The following is a 20,912-nucleotide window of genomic DNA, read 5'->3' on the forward strand; positions in this document are numbered from 1 at the left end:
AAGGGAAAGCACACTTTTGATGGAAAATAGCCTAAATAGGGTTTCACTAAAAAAGTGCCCAAAATGCACAGAATTTGTGTGTTTTAACAAGAACTGGAGCAGGCTATGTCAGAAAAGAAAACAAAGACTAATATTTATAGAAAATGTACCCTTTAAACTTGTTTTATTATTCAGTTTGTACAAGTGATTGCAATAGGCCTGTGTGTGTGTGCTTTGAGAAATATCTTTATACTGCAAGGCTATATTTATTTTATTTTTTATTTATATAGCCTATTATTTTATTGCCATTCCCTGTTTTCATACAGACGTTTCGTTTGCTATATATAATATAATTATTGGATATTGAATGTGAAAAGGAAATGGTTCTTCCACAACACTGCACTTTAGATGTGTGTGAACTATGCAAATTGTAAAATGTTCTATTACAGAAAAGATATAAAATAAATATTTGTGTGTGCTGTAAAGTGGTTAGAAAAAATGAAATCGGAATCGGCTAAAATCGGTATCGGCAGGTCAAACTTAATGAAAAATCGGAAATCGGAATCGGCCCAGAAAATTGTAATCGGTGCATCTCTAATTTATATCATGAATCACTGATTATACTTGTTCTCATATTATGTTGCAAAATAAGATGTTTTAGAAGAAATTAGGACTCGCATTTTGTTTTGCTTGTTCATTTAAATGCTCACTTTTAACACCTAGTCTAAAACAGTCCATAACTCGTTATGCACATTTTGAAGGTGTAGAAACAATAAGCGACCATTGCTAGCTGCATAATTGGCTAGAATTTCTGCTCAAACATTTTAATGAGCAAAATATTCTGTAGATTTTTAATGAACCAGACAAGAACCTATTCTGAGGGTTTTGCACAGATTATGTGGACTTTTGTAATTCACCTGACACTGTCTGAAATGTAGAGATGTAGAAAGTACATAGTTTTGAGCTTGCGGTTAGATAGTATGGGTAAAACAATCTTTGATCTTTGTCACCTTACTGTCTGCGTTTGCATATCATAGGCTGATTTTCCTAAAAAAGTGGTCTGTTTAGATTTGGTTTGGTCTGGTTTGTTTCACATCATAACCACATAGCAACACTGTCTCAACCGATGGTGTGAGTTTGAGGCGGAGCCGTCTGTTTATCCAACCAATGGCAGTGGAGTCTTTTGGAAGATTTTTTATTTATTTAATTTTTTTCTGTTTAGTGATGCTAATAATGGCCTTTAGAGCACACCATGTCACTTAACTTTTAGGTTCATACTCTTAAAAACGTTCCTCACATTCTTTGCTAAAAATCAAAAGAAAACTCATACTCCTAATAATAGCTCAAACATAATTCCATAATGATGATTTTTGGACATCTAATTCTGCTCACATACTACATGGCATAGTATATGAATAAGGATGCAGCCACAGCAAAACTGTGCTTAGAATAGTAATAAAACTCCAATCTCTACTTATATTATGTCTCAGAACGCCTTGTGGATCGTTTGATCTCATCCCTGGATTTGACTGCTTGATTTGACTGGTTCTAATTAGCCTGCCGGTACGCCGTATTTCAATTACTCTAACGAGGCCTGCAGGATAAAGCATACATCCCCTGTTAAAGTTTATTGTTTAAACTTCATTGTCTAATGTCGTGCAATTGTTAGACCAGCGAGTGAGAGAAAGAAAGAGAGAGGCTTGTGATTGCATTCTCATGCAAGTATGGCTAGCAAAACATCGGCAAATCGTTTAACAATACTCGGGTTTATTCACATATCCTTCTCTTTTCTCTGTATAATTAGCTGTTAGAACTTAAAGAGCTGTGAATAATGTTGCAGACAATGTATTATTTTGCAATAATAATCTCCTGCTGTACTGATCATTTTAATGTGCTTTATATATTATAAAATATTTTTATTTCTTGTCAGCTTTATCATTTTCATTCTTATTGCAGTTTCCAGTTATCTGTATTCATAGTTACCTATGTAAAGTGATTTCTGTGTGTATTTGTTTATTCTTCATGATCCTTTGCAGCCTCTATGATCCTTGTTGTCCTTTTTTATATATTTAAAAAATATTACTGCAATGTAAAATAACTATGCTCTGTTTGAATATATTTGAAAATGTAATTTATCCCTGTGATTTATACCAGCAAAGTTGAATTTTCAGCATCATTGCTGGAGTCTTCAGTGTCACATGATCTTACAGGAATCGTTCTAATATGCTGATTTGCTGTAAGAAACATTTCTTATTATTGTCAATGTTGAAAACAGTAACTTTTGACCACTTGAATCCATCCTTGCCAAATAAATGTGTTAATCTCACCCCATATATATATGTTTAATGTTTATCTCATTATAATGGAGTCTTTGAAAAATTCAATGCATGTTTTGATGTTTGAAAGTGAATCCATGGGGACAGTGTCTCATAATGCAATTATTCAGTCTTCTTAATACCTTAATTGGTTTAGATCTACATTAAAATTCATGTTGTTTTAATAATGTGCTGCATTTCAATGTGGCATACACCATCAGACTTTATTTTCCTTCTCTCTAAGATGTTAATATGCTTATTAGGCGATGTTTTTAAAGGCAAAAGCTTCTCATCAGAGGAGAAATATCTCTCTCATACACGCATTTCTCCTGACTTTGCTCCACATTTCGTGTCTCTATAGACAATGGAATACTGGTCATTAGGTATTAGGTTTATCTACATACAGTAAACAAAAGTTCATCATACAAGTCTACAAATGTCCAGAAAACATGGCTTTTGGTGAGTTTACTCACCCTCATGTTGCTCCAAACCTTTATGACTTTCTTTTCAGGAACACAAAAGAAGATTTTTTGAAGAATGTTAGATATGTTTTTGTCCCTACAAAGAGAGTCAGTTAGGTTCCACAGCATTTGCACCCTATTAATGTTCAATGTATGGACAAAAAAACCCCTGTGAAATGTTCTTTAAAAAATCTTCATTTGCGCTCCAGTGAATAAAAGGTTTTACAAGTTTGGAATGACATGAGGGTGAGTAAATGATGACAGAAATTTCATATTTGGTTTAACTATCCCTTAAAGCTATCACTGTTTCCCCTCGCCCTCCTCCTATTTTCAGTTGTTATTGTGTTGATGTCTGTCTCCATATAGGTGTTAAAATATGATCAGAAAATTGCTTGGAGGATGACAAAAGTGTGTACTTTGTGCTGACAGCACTGTAAGTGTCTGGCTGATCTAGACAGGACGTGGAGTCACCAGAGGAACCGTCTATAATCTACCCAACTCAAAACTCAGCGCTAGCTCGGCTATGCCTGCAGCTGTGCGACATGTTCGATCCTGTCAAGACGCCACGTCATTCATAGCTGGTCTGCATCACTTTGTCTACCTCCTTTTTTCTCTCTCATTCTCTCATTAGCGCCGTCTTATAGTTAACTTGTGCGACATTGTGTCTGCTTGCATCTCCTTCGTCTTTTTATGGGACAAATTACAACCCACACATGTGATTAATTGGTTCCACTGGAGCCGAGTAATTATTTACATTCCCACCCTCTGCATATCTGAAGACTCCATAAAAAAAAACTAAAAACGTCTTGACGATCAAGAGTCAGCCTTTTCCCGTATGCCGTACCAATTGTGGCACCAGTATCTTTTCACTAAAGTTGTTTTTGAGTTTAATTATACAGCAGATGAAGTAGTTCTCTTGTTATTATCTTCGTGCCATGACAACATGTACTTCTGACCTGATTTACACCCGCTTACACATTGCCGCTTGGATTTCTCAAGGACGTATGTCCGATTTCTTGGACGTATGTGCCCAAATGCACATTACTGTGTGATTACTACGTAGTTGTCCCACACTTGGCAATCAGTTGAAGATGGGAAGTTATCACCATTTTAAGTTAAACTCATTCACTACCATTCAAAAGTTTGGGGTCAGTAAAACACATTTTTAAATAATAAATACAAAGTTCTGTCATGAAACTCTAAATGCCGCAGGCTGATAGGTCCTTACTCAGTCTGCTTGCAATCACATCATTCTCTTTAGGGCACAGCTGATTGGTTCCTGCTGTATCAGTAGCCAATGAGCTCGCTGTTCAACCTTCAAATACTAACCAGCATTTGCTGTAGCAGTGCAGCGCCTTCAGAAACCCTCCACCTTCCCCAGATCCACTTGTAAAGATCTGCTACGACTAATTAATGTTCACTAAATTGTAAAGCAGGATGTCTTACTTAATCACAGCAGCGTGTCGTGTATGTATTGGCAGTAGCAAGTCCCGTACTTGCTCTGCAGCAGCAGCAACAGCAGTGTGATTGATCATTAGTGATAATGTTGTAATGTAAATAAAAACATCGAATTAATGCTGTTCTTTTTAATTTTTAGCATGCAATTTAGAATGCAGTGTATACGTTTTATTAGCTATTTTGCTAATTACATTATTATGGGTGGTCCAGACCAATTTTATATAACATGACAAATCACAGTACAACCAACTTGGGGACAACAACTATCCACCCAATCCAATGAGCAAGCACAAAAATAACAAAAAATCTTTTCATTGCAGTTATCAATTTTAATTTTGAATTAGCTAATACCCCATTTTTTGAGATCCACCTAAATGGCAAATCCTGCCTCTGTCAACCTTTAATAAACATTTGGTGAACCGCTTTTATAGGTCACTCATGAGTGTGAACCCTATTTATTCATGAAGGCGAATGGGTTCAACTGCTGAAGGGCTTCAATACTACAATGGCGACATGCAGCTGCGGAAAGTGATAGTGTAATTTGCTGCAGGTTTCACCCAGCTCTTAGAGGCCAAGCGTGTAATTAAACCTCTAAAAATGTCAAATGTTCAGAGCGACAGGCATTATGGGCCTTATCGCTGCACCTCCAGGGGGGTGTGTTTGTGTTCTGTATGCATGTGGTATATGACGGGTTAATTTGAAATGCATGCCTTTCAGGGGGAGTTTTGTGACACCTTAAGCACGTACGTAGCATTTGGCATCAACAACAGGGCACCTGAAATGTCAGTCAATCTGTGTGTTTCAGTGCGTGATTTAAACAGATTTGTACAACTTAGGAAAACATTCGATTTTTCTTGTCATCTCTTTTGAGAGCTTGTGAAGGTTTATGTCTTAAAAAAGGCTCCTGTGATGTGGGGGAGGCTCACTGCCTGTGTCACGCTCTGGCATTTAAATGTCTCCCAAAACCAAAGCTTTGTAGAGCATGTGGAAAATATTTGTATACTGTCAACTAAAAGTGGTTCACGTTATGAGTTAGAAGAATCAATAAGGCTTTAAGATAAAACAGCCTAGTTGTTTTCTAGATGTTGCTCTTTTACAGCACGAGACTTAATTTCAAATGCAGTGTTTCATTTAAATAGCAGCTTGGTTTCTCTTACAATTTTAGCAGCACAGGATGGACTTTATCTGACAATGATAGTTTCATGAGGAGATAAACGTACAGTAAGAAGAGATAGTAGTGCACCCTGGGAACCTTGATCTTGGCTTATGTGCAGATATTTCTTTTTAAAGCTTCATATGTCGAATGTACTGATGATTTATCTTTTAATCATAGGGGATATAGAGTGAGATATAGAGATATCTGATGACAAAAACAGATTATAGAGAGTGTCGTCTGCAGCATCACATAAAGTGAAACTTCGAGAACAATGTTAACTTTTTCTCCATGTTACCTGGAACGATAAATTCTCATTTATTGTCAGCAAACATCTGTCGGACGATGCAAAATATTGCCAGCTTTCTGGCAGCTGACTGCTTCAGGGCCCATGGACAGTCGAATCGACTGAAGGTTATTAACAAAACAGTTATTGTAAGAGAAGGTTCATCACTGAGAACTGTATTGTACTTTGTCTACGCTTTAAACAGCATAATAGTAAAAATATGACGGCAACAGCCTTCCTACCGACAGTCCGGCAAAGCATGCGACGTTGCTTCGGGAGATTGGGCAGAAAGTGCTCCCCATTCCTTTTCTTCCTACTTAAAGGAACACTCCACTTTTTTTGGAAATAGGCTTGAGTTTTACCGTTTTTGAATCCATTCAGCCAATCTCCGGGTCTGGCGATAGCACTTTTAGCATTGATGCTTAGCATAGATCTTTGAATCTGATTAGACCGTTAACATCTCTCTCAAAAAATCTCTCTCTCATTACTGCGTAATAATCAAGGAACTTTGCTGCCGTACCATTGGTGCAGCAGGCGCAAATGATATTACGCAGCGCCTGAAAATAGTCCCCTGCTAGGTAACTTCCAACGTGACGCTGCATAATATCATTGTGCCTGCTGCACCCATGGTACGGCAGCAAAGTTCCTTGATTATTACGCAGGAATGAGAGTATAGTTCCTAGCCATATCGGCCTAGAAAATCGCAACTTTTCATTTTCCGTCGGTCTTAGTACACGATGTAACTACAGAAGGGTCAAGTTTTAAATAAGAAAAATATCTAAACTCTTTGGTAATTTTTTTGAGAGAGATGCTAACGGTCTAATCAGATTCAATGATCTATGCTAAGCTATGCTAAAAGTGCTACCGCCAGACCCGGATATCGGTCGAATGGATTCAAAAACTGTAAAACTCAACTGTTTAACTCTAGGGGAGTTTGAAAATGAGCCTATTTCCGAAAAAAGTGGAGCAAAGCAGTAAGGGTGAATTCAGGTAAATTGAGACCCACTGAGAGGAGCAGATTGGTAGTGGCCTTGAACCAGTATATTATGGGTGTTGAAGTTTTCCTTCCTGTTTGGCAAAAGGGAAGACAACAGCCCTTTTTCTCTGTTTTGTCTAGTCAGGTACCACCAATTTCTTTTTTTTCTACCACATATTCAGCCAAGTTTAATTGAAAGCCCATTTTGTGACTCAAACGACTCTGAAATAGCCCTATAGTTCTGCACTTGTGATCTGGTTAAGAGTCAACGTAAGCTAGATTTGTTGTTTCAAGGCAAAGGTTAAATGCATCTTAACAAATACCTTTTGTTTCAATGTTTATGAGCCTGAGGCTCTTCTTCGTGCCTTTGAAAATGCTTCTGTATGGGTGTCTCAATGACCTTGTGATAACAGGCTGGCTCAGGGGCTGTTACTCTTGAAAAGAGCCACATAACTACAGAGCCTTAGTTTGCTTTCAGCATCAGGAAAGCTTTGTCTCTTATATATCCAAGGATAGTCAGTGCTAGTTCCATCAGAGGCTAGAGAAACAGACAGTTAAAAATAAAGGCTGTATACCTTGGGAGAGTTAGGGTGTGACGGTCTGAAATTGCTGGGTATGCTGTCCCAGATTTAAATCTAACTTTGTATGTGGCCAGCCAGCCCAAAACTACTCTTTAACAGCTCCAAAGCTATTGCACTGAACATAACCCTCAATATGTCAGTCTTTAAGTAGTATTGTTTTCGTAACTAGCCTGCAATTGTGGCTGCCTACCACCAACAAGTTGAATCCAGCTCCAACCAAGCCCTCCATCAATTTTGCCCAGTTGTTGGCTGTCAATGTGTGGGTGAAAGAGGGTTTTTTTTTTGTGTGTGTTACTTATTTTCTTTTTCTTTTTTCGCTTAATATTGACTTTAACAGATCAGCGTTTAAGATTTTAAGATAAGCGGCTTGCTGTTGTCCGATAGTTGACAGATGTTGTGTGCTCAGATGTGCAATCTGTTAAAATGGTGTTGGTTTAACAGATTGAGAGCGCACTGGACCCAAAAGCAGTATCAGATTTGAGATGGAAATGGTTCTGTCTGACTGAGAAAAATATCAGTTGAGGATAAAGAGGTTGCTAAAGCGGAAAATTCCATTCTCGCTTTGAAAAGTAGTAAATGTTTACCGACTGACATGCATGCGTTGCACCTGGGAAACTGCAGTGATAGTTATTTGCCCAACCAGCTATCACTTTGATACATTTTTTTTTAATGCTCAGCTTTGCCTCTTGTTGCCTCTTTGTTTGTACAGATTCCAGGAGAAAATCAAGATTTTAGGAAAATGTTATTGAATTGAATATATATGAATTACTTGGACCTTTTTTTTTTTTTTTTTTTTTAAATAACAAATTGGCTGGCTTTCAGTGTATTGTATGGTATTAAATGCCCATTATATAGGCCATTATATATTTCTATACATGTTGCTGTGATGAAATTATCTGTGTGTGTATTTGGATGGAACCGAATGTGGACGGCACTGCATCAAAATTAAATGAAAAGCCCAGTTTTTAGATGTAACACCATTCTATTTATAGATTCCATATAGCAAACATGCATTGTATAAATAATCATATTATTTCATCTTTTTTATTACAACCTTTATCTAAAATAAAATAAAAACTTAGGAAATATAAGCTAAATATAAATATAGCACTCTAATTTCAATTTTATTTTGCAGGTGACTGTGTTCACATGGTTTTAACATGAAATTACTCTTATTGGTCATCTTAGTATCCTTATATATATTTTTTTTTTTTTTTTGTAAATTTATATCTTAGTTTCCATAGTTACTCATTAGTTACTCACCTGTTCTTAGTACTGTTGATGACTCTGTGTATTTAAACCCTTAAACCTTATTCGGATGGGATTAACTTTACAAGGGTAGATGGAATAATGTAATTTTACCACAGAACGTCTGTAATATTAATGGCCAATTCACACGGGATAAGATTTCTTAGTAAAACTAGCAGAAGTGGGAGGGGTAACTCGATTTGCGCATCGCCGTCAACCTCCTGTCGTCATGTGTGTATTACGTTGCTTCCTGTTATCATGTGCGCAAACACATATAACCTATATTTATATATATAAAACAGTTATGTCCGGTCGAACGATGTATTAATTAACTTCTGATTGGATTGTGTTGGTAAAAGGCACTTACCGAACACTAACAGGTGCTTTCGATCTACTTTCTGATCTGAATGGTATGTGGAAAACGCATGAGTTTTGCCACAGACTTGTCCCAGCATCTAGAACGCAACTGAATTCCTTTTCAAGTGTCTCCATACTTGGAAAAAACGTGGAAAACTACTTTTAAACAGGAAATGACTAAATATTTACATACATATTTACAGCGGGTCTATTCGCATTAGTATTAGTATTACCTGAGGTAATTTTTCCGGACCTTTTTACTGAAGGTAAAAGTCGTCGTAATCTTTACTGACATTGTCCGTAATGATTACTGAGATGGCACATTTGGACGGGACAAAAATCACAGAGAAGCTCTGGTAATTATTACTTTACCCCACCTCTCCATGTTAAACTGGTCCCGTCCGAATAGGGCTTTAGTTTCCTCTGTTCATTATTCCATGCCATCTTAATATTATGTGATTGTGCTATTATGTTTCCTTTGTGATCTCCTGCGTGTAACCATTTGGATTTATCATTGAAGACTCTTTGTGTTGATATTCTCTATCGCCATGCATTTACTACAGCCACAGATTTGTGATAACCAGAGAGGGTCTTAGTTATTTTTTATACATTTATTATGGAAGAATTCCATTGATTCATGTAATTGAAATATATTTAAAAGCAATAAAATATTTAAGTATAAATACATATACTTATTGGGGCCCTTAGTAGCCCTTATGTTGTTCACTATATGTTCACTTTTGCTTCACATAATCAGTGCGATAAAAATGCTATTTAGTTGTTTTAATTGTTGGTCAGAGACCCTCTTCCTTCCTAAATAGTCAGTTTATGACCAGAATGGGCTATAATCTGGATCAGTATGCTAGTCAAAAGTCAAAAGTCTGGCTACAGTGTAGAGCATTCACAATGACCAGCTGAGAGTAACTCGTCAAATCACCTGCCTGGATGTCACAGCTCATTAATGTTCAATTCCTATTACTTAGGCAACCCTTGCGATCATGTCAGTTCTGACACTGATGGTCAATTAGGATATTTCTCAATATGGAGAAGACTATTTCAGACAGCACGGCTGAACCTTTTTCATTCCTCAAGAGCTTGTATGAAAATGCCCTTTTATTTATTCTTTGTGTGTATTGATGCCCGGAGGCAGCCTGAACCAGATGACCTGCGCTTTGCCTTTTCTGGACCAGATGCTGCTAATGCCTCCTCAATCCAGTTTCCTCAGGGGTGTTGGTAGAAATATCCATTTTAGTGGAGACGTCAGAGTGAAAACAGAGACGAGAAAGATTGAAATTGATCTACAGAGGAAATAAATCTGTCTGTGACTGTCTGTGCTGGTTTGTGTTTCCTTGTTGTCAATCTATAGTGTAGGAAACCTCTATTTCCTGTCTTGTCCCATTATTGGTTTCTCTCAGTTAAATCTGGAGTTTTACAGCGTATGTGTCTTGTCTGCTTTGAATATAGCCACGTTTCCACCGAAATTACCTGGAACAATTTGTCCTAGTTTCCACCGTGGTCTAAAGTATCGTGAAGATTAGGCAAATTAGTCCGGTGAAATAGGATTTCATCCTCAGAATTTAAGCTTAATAAAGCCTGAATCTCGTCGTCGGTCCATTGTCGTATTTTTTTAACTCCATTGTCGATTCGAATAGCAAACAACTGTTACTGCACGCACCGCAACAGATTTTAAGATGCGTGGAGTCATCCAATCAAAATAGGGTATGAACTCAACCAATCAGCATGTTCAGCGCCCAAGTCCCACCCCTGAATGTCCCTGACCTTTGAAAAAGTACTACCTCGCAAGCAGGGACTTTCAGAGGGGGAAATATTTAGCCGTAACTTCCTTTAGACCCTGGTTCCTGCGGTGGAAACACACCGAGTACCACCCCAAAGTCCCTAGTTCCTGGGGAAAGTTCCTGCGGTGGAAACGCAGCCTAATGCAATATGTGTGTCTTCTTCCACAAGTGGGTTTGAACACAGTTAACACGCATATGTGCAAACATGGAGAAAACACAACATGGATGTATAGTGAAGATCACATACTTAGGTCTGCCGCACAGTATGTTCATTTAAAGTGTATAATTATGAGCTCTCGCTCGTGGCTATGAATGATAGCTGTGTCAGTCAGCGACCTAGCGTGTATAGAGTCTATTGAATGTATTTAATGACACCCAGAGTTTAAGATTTTGATTTGGTTGGCCTTCAATCTGGTTTGAAATCTACTATTTCATTTTTCTTTTTGATTATGGCTATTCTGCCATAAAGAGATAGTTCACAGAAAAAAAAATAGTCATCAATTACTCATCTTCATGTCCTTCTACACCTGTAAAACTTTCCAAACTATTGCATATTTTGAAAAGAATGAAACATTTTTAAATACTTTTTGCCTACTCTTTTTATGAGTACTGTGAATTCGGACATGCTTCTTTTGTCACATAGTGTTTTTCGCCTACTATATAGTAGGGAAGTGACACTGGATGCAGCCTCAGAGACATCCGACTCATGTATGAATCATTCTTTTGAGTCAGATATTTTCAATTATCTCTTTTCACTGATCCAATGATCTGGTTCCTTCAGTTAACAATGGTGATGAAAATTAGTCTATTGTTATATAAATACTATCATATGCCTCATTCATATTCATAATCATGTGGATCACTTTTCAGGTTACTTTTATGGTGGTTTTGCATATGTTTTGAAGCTTAAAAGCTCTAGTCCTCAAACAAGAACACTATTTAAAATGTTTCATTTGTCCACTGGACGGAATGGTATAAGGGTGAATGAAATGAAGACAGAGTTTTCATTAGTTGGGTGAACTATCCCTTTTATCCATCTTTTCTATTCGGTTCAAGATGGAACCAGATTTCGTTTTATTGCGGAAGATAGTCCAGTGATTCAGCGCTGAATGTGGCAGACTGTAATATGTAGAGGATCCATAGGTTTATATAGGAGTAATTAGATCATATTGACCTCTGTGCTCTCCCATTACTTCTCTTGAATAGAGTTTAGCACATTTTAGCAGGAAGCCTTTCAGACCGCAGTGTGGATGTGTGAGAGAGAACACAGCCTGTAGTACTGGTGAAATGTTTCATCACTGTCATATACGTTGTTATTTCCTGCATGACAGACAATGGACCACAACAGGAATGTCATAAAGTCATGTGCAGCTATGATTAAAGGAAATTCAGTGCTTGTGTCCTGTCAATGACACCCTCACTAACAACCAGCTATTATATTGTCCTGTTGGTAATTGGTTAAGTTTGCAGGTACCATTTTTCTGCTTTTTATTCAAGGAAAGTAGAGAGAGAGCAGGAAATTTTTGACATGGAATCAGGCAATTGCCAGCCGGATTCGAACTTAGTGTCCATTTTGAGCACCATAACTCAATGTGTCAGGAAGCAGACTGTACGCTGACTGGTAGGCCATATCTGATCTTTTCAATTCCTGGCACTCTTTTGATTCCTTTACACATTTTCTTAGCTCTTCATGAGTTGTTAGCTGGTAAAAATACCATCATATGTGCTCACATACAACGATTGCATTTAGTCCAGCACACAGCATTGCTTTGAATGTTCCATAAGTTCCGTCTCAAAATGCACATCATAAAAGCTGCCCAATCAGGTTGTGACCTTTTGATACCTTTTATTCTGTATCTGTGAATGCTAAGCGAACGAGGACTAAATTTATCATTTTCTTTTTTGGTCAGGACCAAAAGAACATAACAAACTAAAAGAGTGAACTCAATCTTAGAGATTAAAAGCAAATTAGCTTGCATAAAACACTTCTAATGGATGTTTGCACTTTTAACAAATCAACCGCTGAGTTAGTCAGTTAGTCACTAATGTAATTTGTATCTTTTCTTTGCTTTTTTTTTTTTTTCTTATATAAGGGGGTGGGATAGTGTTTACTGTAAGCACTGCAATGAGCTACAATATGAAATGTTATCCAAAAATGTATTTTTTTCCCATCAGTTACATTCAAAAGAAATTATGGGTTTTGTAAATATTTGCACAGGAAACATTTACCATTCACAGAAAGAAAGAAATATGTCTGAATCCAATTTCTAATGTACTGTATTTTGCCATTGCAAAATGTTTGCGTGTGTGTGTGTGTGTGTGTGTGTGTGTGTGTGTGTGTGTGTGTGTGTGTGTGTGTGTGTGTGTGTGTGTGTGTGTGTGTGTGTGTGTGTGTGTGTGTGTGTGTGTGTGTGTGTGTGTGTGTGTGTTTTTGATTGATTTTCTATCAAATCGTACTGGGAATTGTTCATAAGAGAAGATCAGAAATAAGGTCTGTCCAGTAGAAAGCGGTGGCTCCACTCTGTCCAGCATCTACTAACAGGAAACTCTGTGTGCATTCAATAAGACAAGAGGATGTAAAACCCTGTTTCCACACTCTAGAGACATGAGTCTCCAGACCCATCAACAAGCCATTCAGATCTGCAGTGTGTCAGTTACTGAGTCCCTGTGGCCTTGCTGATGAGAGCAACTTTGGTCTAATCGAGTTTTGTATTGCCCTTCGCACAGACTGACTCAATTTCATCTGTACTGTCATAGTGTAGAGAGGCTATAGGAAAGGAAAGGATTTTTGATTGACAGGTTATTGCACTGCAGTGGTAGAAGTTCTTGGCTTTGGCGTGATGCTGCAAAGTCCATCCAACAGACCTGCAATCAGATCCTACAAAACAGGGACTCCCACACTTTATTATGAGTCAATACATTATTTTATTTTATTTATGTGTAATTAATTAACAGTAATTAGAGTGATTTAAAGGAATAGTTCACTCAAAAACGGAAAATTATGTCATAACATTCTTATCATCATGTCCTTCCAAAACAAAAAAAAATTCAAAAACATTCAACAAAATTACTTAAACTTTAACTGAAATGAAATTAAAATGGAAAAATATTAATAAAGAAGATATTTCACAGATACTAAAACAATACTGGTACAGTTTAACTGTCCATGATTCACTTTAAAGGGATAGTTCACCCAAAAATGAAAATAAAGTCATCATTTACTCATCCTGGTGTTGTTTTAATGCAATATGCCATTCTCTCTGTTTCTGACCACAAAAAAAAAAGAAAGAAAAAAATGTGTCCCTCTCGGTCTCGTCCAGTAAATAGTGACCAGCATCAATCTTTTAAAAAAAGACTTGTGACTTGTGCCATATATTCCAAGCATAAAGGGGTTTGGTATAAAAAAATAATAATAATGATAATACATTTAATATATTATTTAAAGAAAATCCTGACCTTGGCCCTTGGTTTCTTGTGCATGACTGCGTGTTAATGACACTATTAGCACCGCAGTTCAGTCTGACTCGTCCAGAAAAAGCACACAAGTTGTGAGAAATCAAGATCAATAAACACATGATAGGAAATACAACATCTAGAAATCCCAAAAAATTTTATCCATATACTTTCTTTTCTGAGTTGAACATCTCTGGACCAGAACACAGGTTGCTACTCATCAACGTGCAGTCATGCACAAAAGACCAATTTAATTTAATTAACTGGATTTGAATTGGATTTAAATTTTTCGGTTTGTTTTTCACCAAACCCAATCGTATACCCCCAGAACACTTGGAAAATACAACATGTGTCGCATGGGACCATTCTGTGTAGTAACTGAGTTATGGTCTGGCAAAGCTTCATTAATAACTAATTTCCAAAGGGGTGTCACCAACGGACGTCGCTCAAATGCCTCTGGGTGCAATTAGATAGACCTAAAACCAATCAGAGCGATCGTCATCGTGTAAAGCCATATGCTGCGTCCCAATTTGCCGAAGTTACACTACGCCATAAAAGTATGTACTCTTTTTGTGAAGAAAAGGTATTTACTTTTGAATGTGTAGCAAAAAAGTAGGCAAGCTTTGGGACATACTACTTCGTCATCTTTATCGGACGGATCTGTCGCATGCATCCCGTCATGTAAACTGCCCTGTCAATCATCTTGTCACAGTTAAAATCCTCTATTAAATCTAATTGAATTTCCTACCGGTTTGGAGAGAAATGTAGTAGCACGTTCATCTGCCAGTGGGTATTTCATAAAGACTGTCCTTTGCAATTTGAATATAATAAGGCATTTAAAAGTTGAACGGACGTCGCTCAAATGCCTCTGGGCGCAATTGTATAGACCTAAAACCAATCAGAGCGATCGTCATTGTGTAAAGCCCGCCCCAACGTTTCTGATTGGTGCCGCGATTTCGACGGATTAGAAATCAGCTTGAATGAGCTCTTTGCCTACTTGCAGAGCAAATCTAAATTTGCCGGAAGTTGTCTGGATTTTCCCAGGCTAATTCACTGCCATTAAAGTATATAGACGAGTGAGAGAAGGACATTTTTCAAAAAAATATTTTTGCAGTCTAAAAAAGAAAGAAGGGCATACACCAGGGAGAGTAAATAATAACTTTTTTGGGTGAACTATATCCCTTTAATATACATATATTTTTACACTTATCTAGTTGTAAGTATTTATTTATTTATTTATTTTAATGAAAAGAAGGATTAATAATGGCACGATTTATAGAATGTGCTTTATGGGCAAATATCAGATCACTACCTGAGTTCTTGCTCTTCAGCCCTGAAAACAATCTATAATCGCACTATAAGTTTCTCAGGAGTGCAAAACTACATTGAGTTTTGTGTCTGTATGTGAGCAGTGTGATGGCCCCTGTGGAGTGTGTTTACTATGTTCACTGATAGTGTAGACCACTTCAGAGGAGCTAGAGTGCAGCTCCCTGTGCCGATTCGTGGAAGTGAGGTCAAAGGTCAAAGATGAGAGTGCAGGAGGTTGGGGAGATGAATGTAATGACCCCAGCAGCTGCATTTTCTTTATCTGGCTACACTCTGTGCCTGACTCTCTTTTACTACAGTATGTCATGTTATGTTATTCTCAGAATATAGAATAACAGTATGTATATACTGAGCTTTATATGATGAGGGCCAATTTATATAATAATATTTGCTTTCCTTTTATCACTTAAGTCATTTTTTAGTATGATTGGTGGAAAAAAAATCTATACATTTTATAGGCTATAAAATGGCGTCAAGTATTCCAAGAACCCATGTAATGCAAATTACATGGGTTCTTGGAATACTTTATGCTATTTTTGCATAATGACCGCTAAACTGTATCATTTATTGATAAAGTAATGGTATTAATATTTATGTTATGTTTTTAAATTTTATGTATCTGCTCAAATTTAAAATATTTAGAAGCAATTATCAGTGATTAACTTCCAAAGTAATATACAGTTTTATCCATAAGAAGGCAAGACAACATTTTAACATTAGTGCACATATTTTAACCATGGTTAAGCAGAAGATCAAACTTTCACATGTAATTATCCATGCAAATACGATCACTGTGCATAAACAACATACACTCCAGGACTTATTTTCTCATTTTATGGTAAAAACAATGACAATTGCGATATTTAAAGATTATACTCATCCCCTTCAATCTTTTGAAATCCTCCCATCTGGACATAGACTCAAAATTCTTATCGTTAGAAGAAAAATAAAAAAACGTTTATTAAAAAATCATTTGTTCAAATGGCATGACTGGAATAATATACAGTAATAGCAAAGTCATTATTATCAGGTCCTGACTTTGAGTAATGATCTGTTATATAATGCTTTTTTTAAAATGACTTATTAATGAAGGTTATGAAAGTTATTATAAAGTTTTACCAGCAAAATCAATCAAACCATATCAGACTCCTTCAATCTTTCTCTCCTTTGCTCTGCAGATTCCCGTGGCAGATGCCCAGCACCCTATGCCCCTGCCCCAGCAGTACTGAGCAGAGTCCCTTGGACCCCCATGGCTCCCCCCGTGGAGGGAACGCCCCTGGCCCGCTGCCTAGTCCTGCTGCACAGCCTGCTGCTGCTGTTGCCCAGAGGAGTGCCCTGCCGGGGGGCCACACGGGCCCCGGAGTCCCCCTGCCACAGAGCTGAACACCCACTCATCTCTCACACAGGTCAGCATTTCAATCCCACACCACAGCATTATAGCAAGTTACAGGAGAGCTCTGTTCTTGATTTGGCATGGTAATTAATGGTGCTTGCTGAGATACCACAATTACTATCTGCTTGTTAAGCTGTGTTTGACGTATCAAATACCTTTTCCAGGTCCAGGAAATTGCTCCGTTTCAAGTAAAAATACCATCTCAACAGCTGTTTATGAGCATTTTGCATTCATATCACACCTTTAAACTAAGCATTTAAAAACTCACAGTGTACGATACAGTCTCTTGGCTTCTGAACACCAATATTTTAATGATTCTGAAAAGATGAATCACTGTCTAACCAAATGAGATTGTGGTATGGAGATAAAGGTTAGGATCATGATTTTTCTCGCACACTGCGAGTGTATATTAGCACCATTTGCTGTTTGCTTTTGGGATCTGATAGAGCGATTGGACTCGAAAATGGTGATATGAGGCATTACAACAGGCTTAACTACATAAACTATATTGACAGCATATATATTGCAATTAATCACAATTAAAAACACTTGTTTCACCTAATACCTAATAAATTCACAGTTAATCTCCAAATTAATGTAGAGACAACATAAAGACAGTATATTTTAAATACTTGTTTAATGGCATCTTTTTGTGAATGAAGCCAGTATCACTGATACTAATACAGCTATGATGTCTCATGAAAATGATTTTTCCCTCAGTTTTAAACATTAATTATAGCCATTCAATATTACAGTGTAACTGAAAGCTATACATTTTTTAACATTTATGAGTGAACTTCAAACAATCCTCACATAAACCCAAAATAAATGTCTTTTTTTACTGTGCCCTGCAAAATATACAGAAATGATCAAGTTATCAAACAGTCTGCACTGCATAAATTCTAACTATATATTTAAAGATTTATATAAATACATACCATGTATTAATGTTGACAGCCCTAATATATACTGTATATATATATATATCTTTAATCTCTTTAATCTTGCTTTTTGCCACATTTTCACATTATTATATATACTTTCACATTGGATAGTTCATCTCTCACTTTTATGCAGATGTAAAATCCTTGACATATATCCCAAAAGAATATAAAACATATAGAGGGTATGTATGTATATGTACTGTATGTACAAGCATTATTCAACTTAAAAACTGGCCATTATAATAGGATTAAATATATTATAATGCCGGCATCTCCGGCATGGGAGTACTAGCTCTTACTAGCTTGCCTCCGTTACATTCGTAAATAGTCATTGAGACTGCTTTCTGACTACAGCACTAAATCCATTTTCCCTAAACTGTGTTTAGGGCCAAATCATAGAACTCTAATTGCATTGACAAACTCAGTCACCTTCCCTCCAGCTTAAATTACAGGACTCCCTTCTGGGAGAGCAGGTATTATAATCAATGTAAATTTAGCAGGCGGATTTCAGTAAATAATTGTGTAGCTGAATGTCAAAACCAAAGGGGGTCTATTGGGGCTAATGGAGTGGAAAGGCAAGGTCAATGTTTTAGCGTAGTGATCATCAGCTCTGACTGTAAGTGAACTTGAGAACGAAGCTATCGGTAAACATGAGCTAGTGAGTATATCGCAAACTAGTAGCTAATTAACCCATTGTTTTTTAAGATGTGTCCGTATGCCAGGTCACCATCTGTGTTACTGAATGAGTGTGAGTTTCAATGTCTAACACCCTTCTCACACACACACAAACGCTAAAACACGAACCTTTTAATTAGCACCCCATTCATAAAATATGCACAGTGAATGCAGTGGTAATGGCGTTTATACCCAGCAGCGACAGGGAGGTCTGTCACACACACACACACACACACACACACACACACACACACACACACACACACACACACACACACACACACACACACACACACACACACACACACACTGTTCATTCCAAACCCATAATGGTCCATTGGCACCGTTTTGAAAATGCAATTCCTATGGTAGCTCAAATAATCTCTGTTCTCCCTGTTTGACTGAGCTTTTGATACAAAGCTTTCAGATCACTGAACGAGCCCCAGTCTACACATTTAACAGCCACCCTGCTGCAAAACCAAATACCTGCACGCCAGCTTTCACAAACAAAACCCCTTCTTCATAAAAACATTTATTCAAGGAGCACTGGGATCTGCGGGCTCCACCAAGAGTGCTAAAATAAGCCTTGAACTCCTTATGCCCTTTATGGCCTCAGCTCTTATCTGGAGTTCAGATATGCTGTGTTATCCATTGTATTTAACAACAACTACAAGCAAACTAAATTTTTAAGTATATTAAATATGTGTGTGTGTGTGTGTGTGTGTGTGTGTGTGTGTGTGTGTGTGTGTGTGTGTGTGTGTGTGTGTGTATATATATATATATATATATAGTATATATATACAGTATACTTTATAATATTTCATGTGCATATTTGAAGAGTTCAAAAGCCTCTTAGTGCCATCTGAAATTTTCTTCTAGAATGATAATTTTTATCAAGCTCATATTTTAAGTTCAGTAAACAGTAAATGAAAATGACCTATTCATTGTCATTGAAGTGAAATTACTCAACTTAAATATAAATACTTTATTTATTTATTTGTTAATTAAAATAAATAAACCATGAGTAAATCTGAATGTTAATCAATTTAAGTATTTTATTTATTTAATAAAACATTTTAAAAAGTACAAAATCTTATAGGGGAGCGCGGGGCACAACCTAACGCGGGGTTAGTTGTAACACGCTTGTTTTAAATACTTCCGCACATGCTTGGATGACGAAACTTTGTGTATTTACTAGTTGCCATATCAACACTATATAGAGAAAAAAAATTCCGCCAAATTTTTTATTTTTTTTGAAGATATCCATAGACATTTATTAAACCATAGCAAAAGTACATTTCTTACTTAAGTTAATTTTTCATCTCTATTTTTTGTGTTTATTTAAAATAAGACAAATCTGATATTATTTTAATCTCCAAGATGTTATTTAACAGTTGAGATAGCTCTTTAATGCTTCGCTAACTAGCAGAAGACAAGAGTAGGGTTTAAATCCCAGTTGTGCAGGCGGGGGCATGTTGTAACACTGCGTTACAATGTGCCCCTATTAGAAATATGCTATTAAATTCTATACTTTTATTAATTTTATTGAGAAAACGTGAGAAAAAGGTGAATAAAGACTGAGAGTCAATGTTCATGAATTACTAATTATTTATTTGATTTGAACTATGTTGTATATCTGTGTTTTCATGTGTTCGTAGTCAAAACTCAAAAATGAGTTTATATTTAATTATTAAAAATTGCCATTATTTTATTTGAAAAAGTTTTTTAATTGTATTTTATTTAGAAAATATTTTAGTTTGTTTTGTATATTCTTTTTATTCGATCAGATAGCATTTTAATCTGTCATATGGTCATGTTACAATGTGCCCCACACATGTTACAATGTACCCCACATATGGGGCATGTTGTCACATTTCACTTCCATTCTTTCGGGGTATATCCAGAAAAAAGTATATACTGTATTAATAAAACAAAAACACATAATTGTACTAGACATGTGGGAAATTAATGTGGGAAAAAATAAATACTCTGATAGATTTACACAAACTGAGAAAGTCAAAAAGCGTTACTTTGTGCCCCGCTCTCCCCTAATTTTTTTTTTATTTTATTTGTATTTTGAATAAGAGTTCTTGTTTTTATTACTTTAGAATATTTCATTTATTTATGTTAATAAAAAATATAACATAAATGCATACTTTTAAATATGTTCATTACAATTTAAATAAATATTGTATTTAATTGTATTTATTTAATGTTCACTTTTTGTTTACTTTTCTACATTTCATTTCTGATCCATAGGTAGTTTGTTTACTCATTTCATTTCTGATCCATAGGTAGTTTGTTTACTAATCATTTATATCTGAAACTTGCCATCGTACTGCAAATTCTGTTGGCTTTTATGATCTTCATTTGTATTTCGCTTAGGATAACAGTGTCTGCTACTTAACTAACTGTAAGTTTGAGTTAAATAAATGCCCAATTATCAAATGTTATCTCAATATTGCCTTGACAAACTAGAATTCAACATAGATAAAAAGGGCATTGATTACT

The 20,912-nt window shown here is 36.4% G+C and overlaps 1 protein-coding gene across 1 annotated transcript in view; it reads left to right on the forward strand.

The window, feature by feature from the left end:
- sema5a (sema domain, seven thrombospondin repeats (type 1 and type 1-like), transmembrane domain (TM) and short cytoplasmic domain, (semaphorin) 5A) overlaps positions 1-20,912 on the forward strand; it is a 144,131-nt gene that overhangs the window by 17,901 nt on the left and 105,318 nt on the right. Inside the window, exon 2 of the mRNA XM_081352044.1 lies at positions 16,568-16,795. Within this exon, the coding sequence (XP_081208170.1) occupies positions 16,639-16,795 (157 nt within the window). The 5' untranslated portion in view covers positions 16,568-16,638. The remainder of the gene's footprint in view (positions 1-16,567; positions 16,796-20,912) is intronic.

This window comes from Scardinius erythrophthalmus, assembly GCF_964197995.2.
Source record: "Scardinius erythrophthalmus genome assembly, chromosome: 22".
Taxonomy (NCBI): domain Eukaryota; kingdom Metazoa; phylum Chordata; class Actinopteri; order Cypriniformes; family Leuciscidae; genus Scardinius; species Scardinius erythrophthalmus.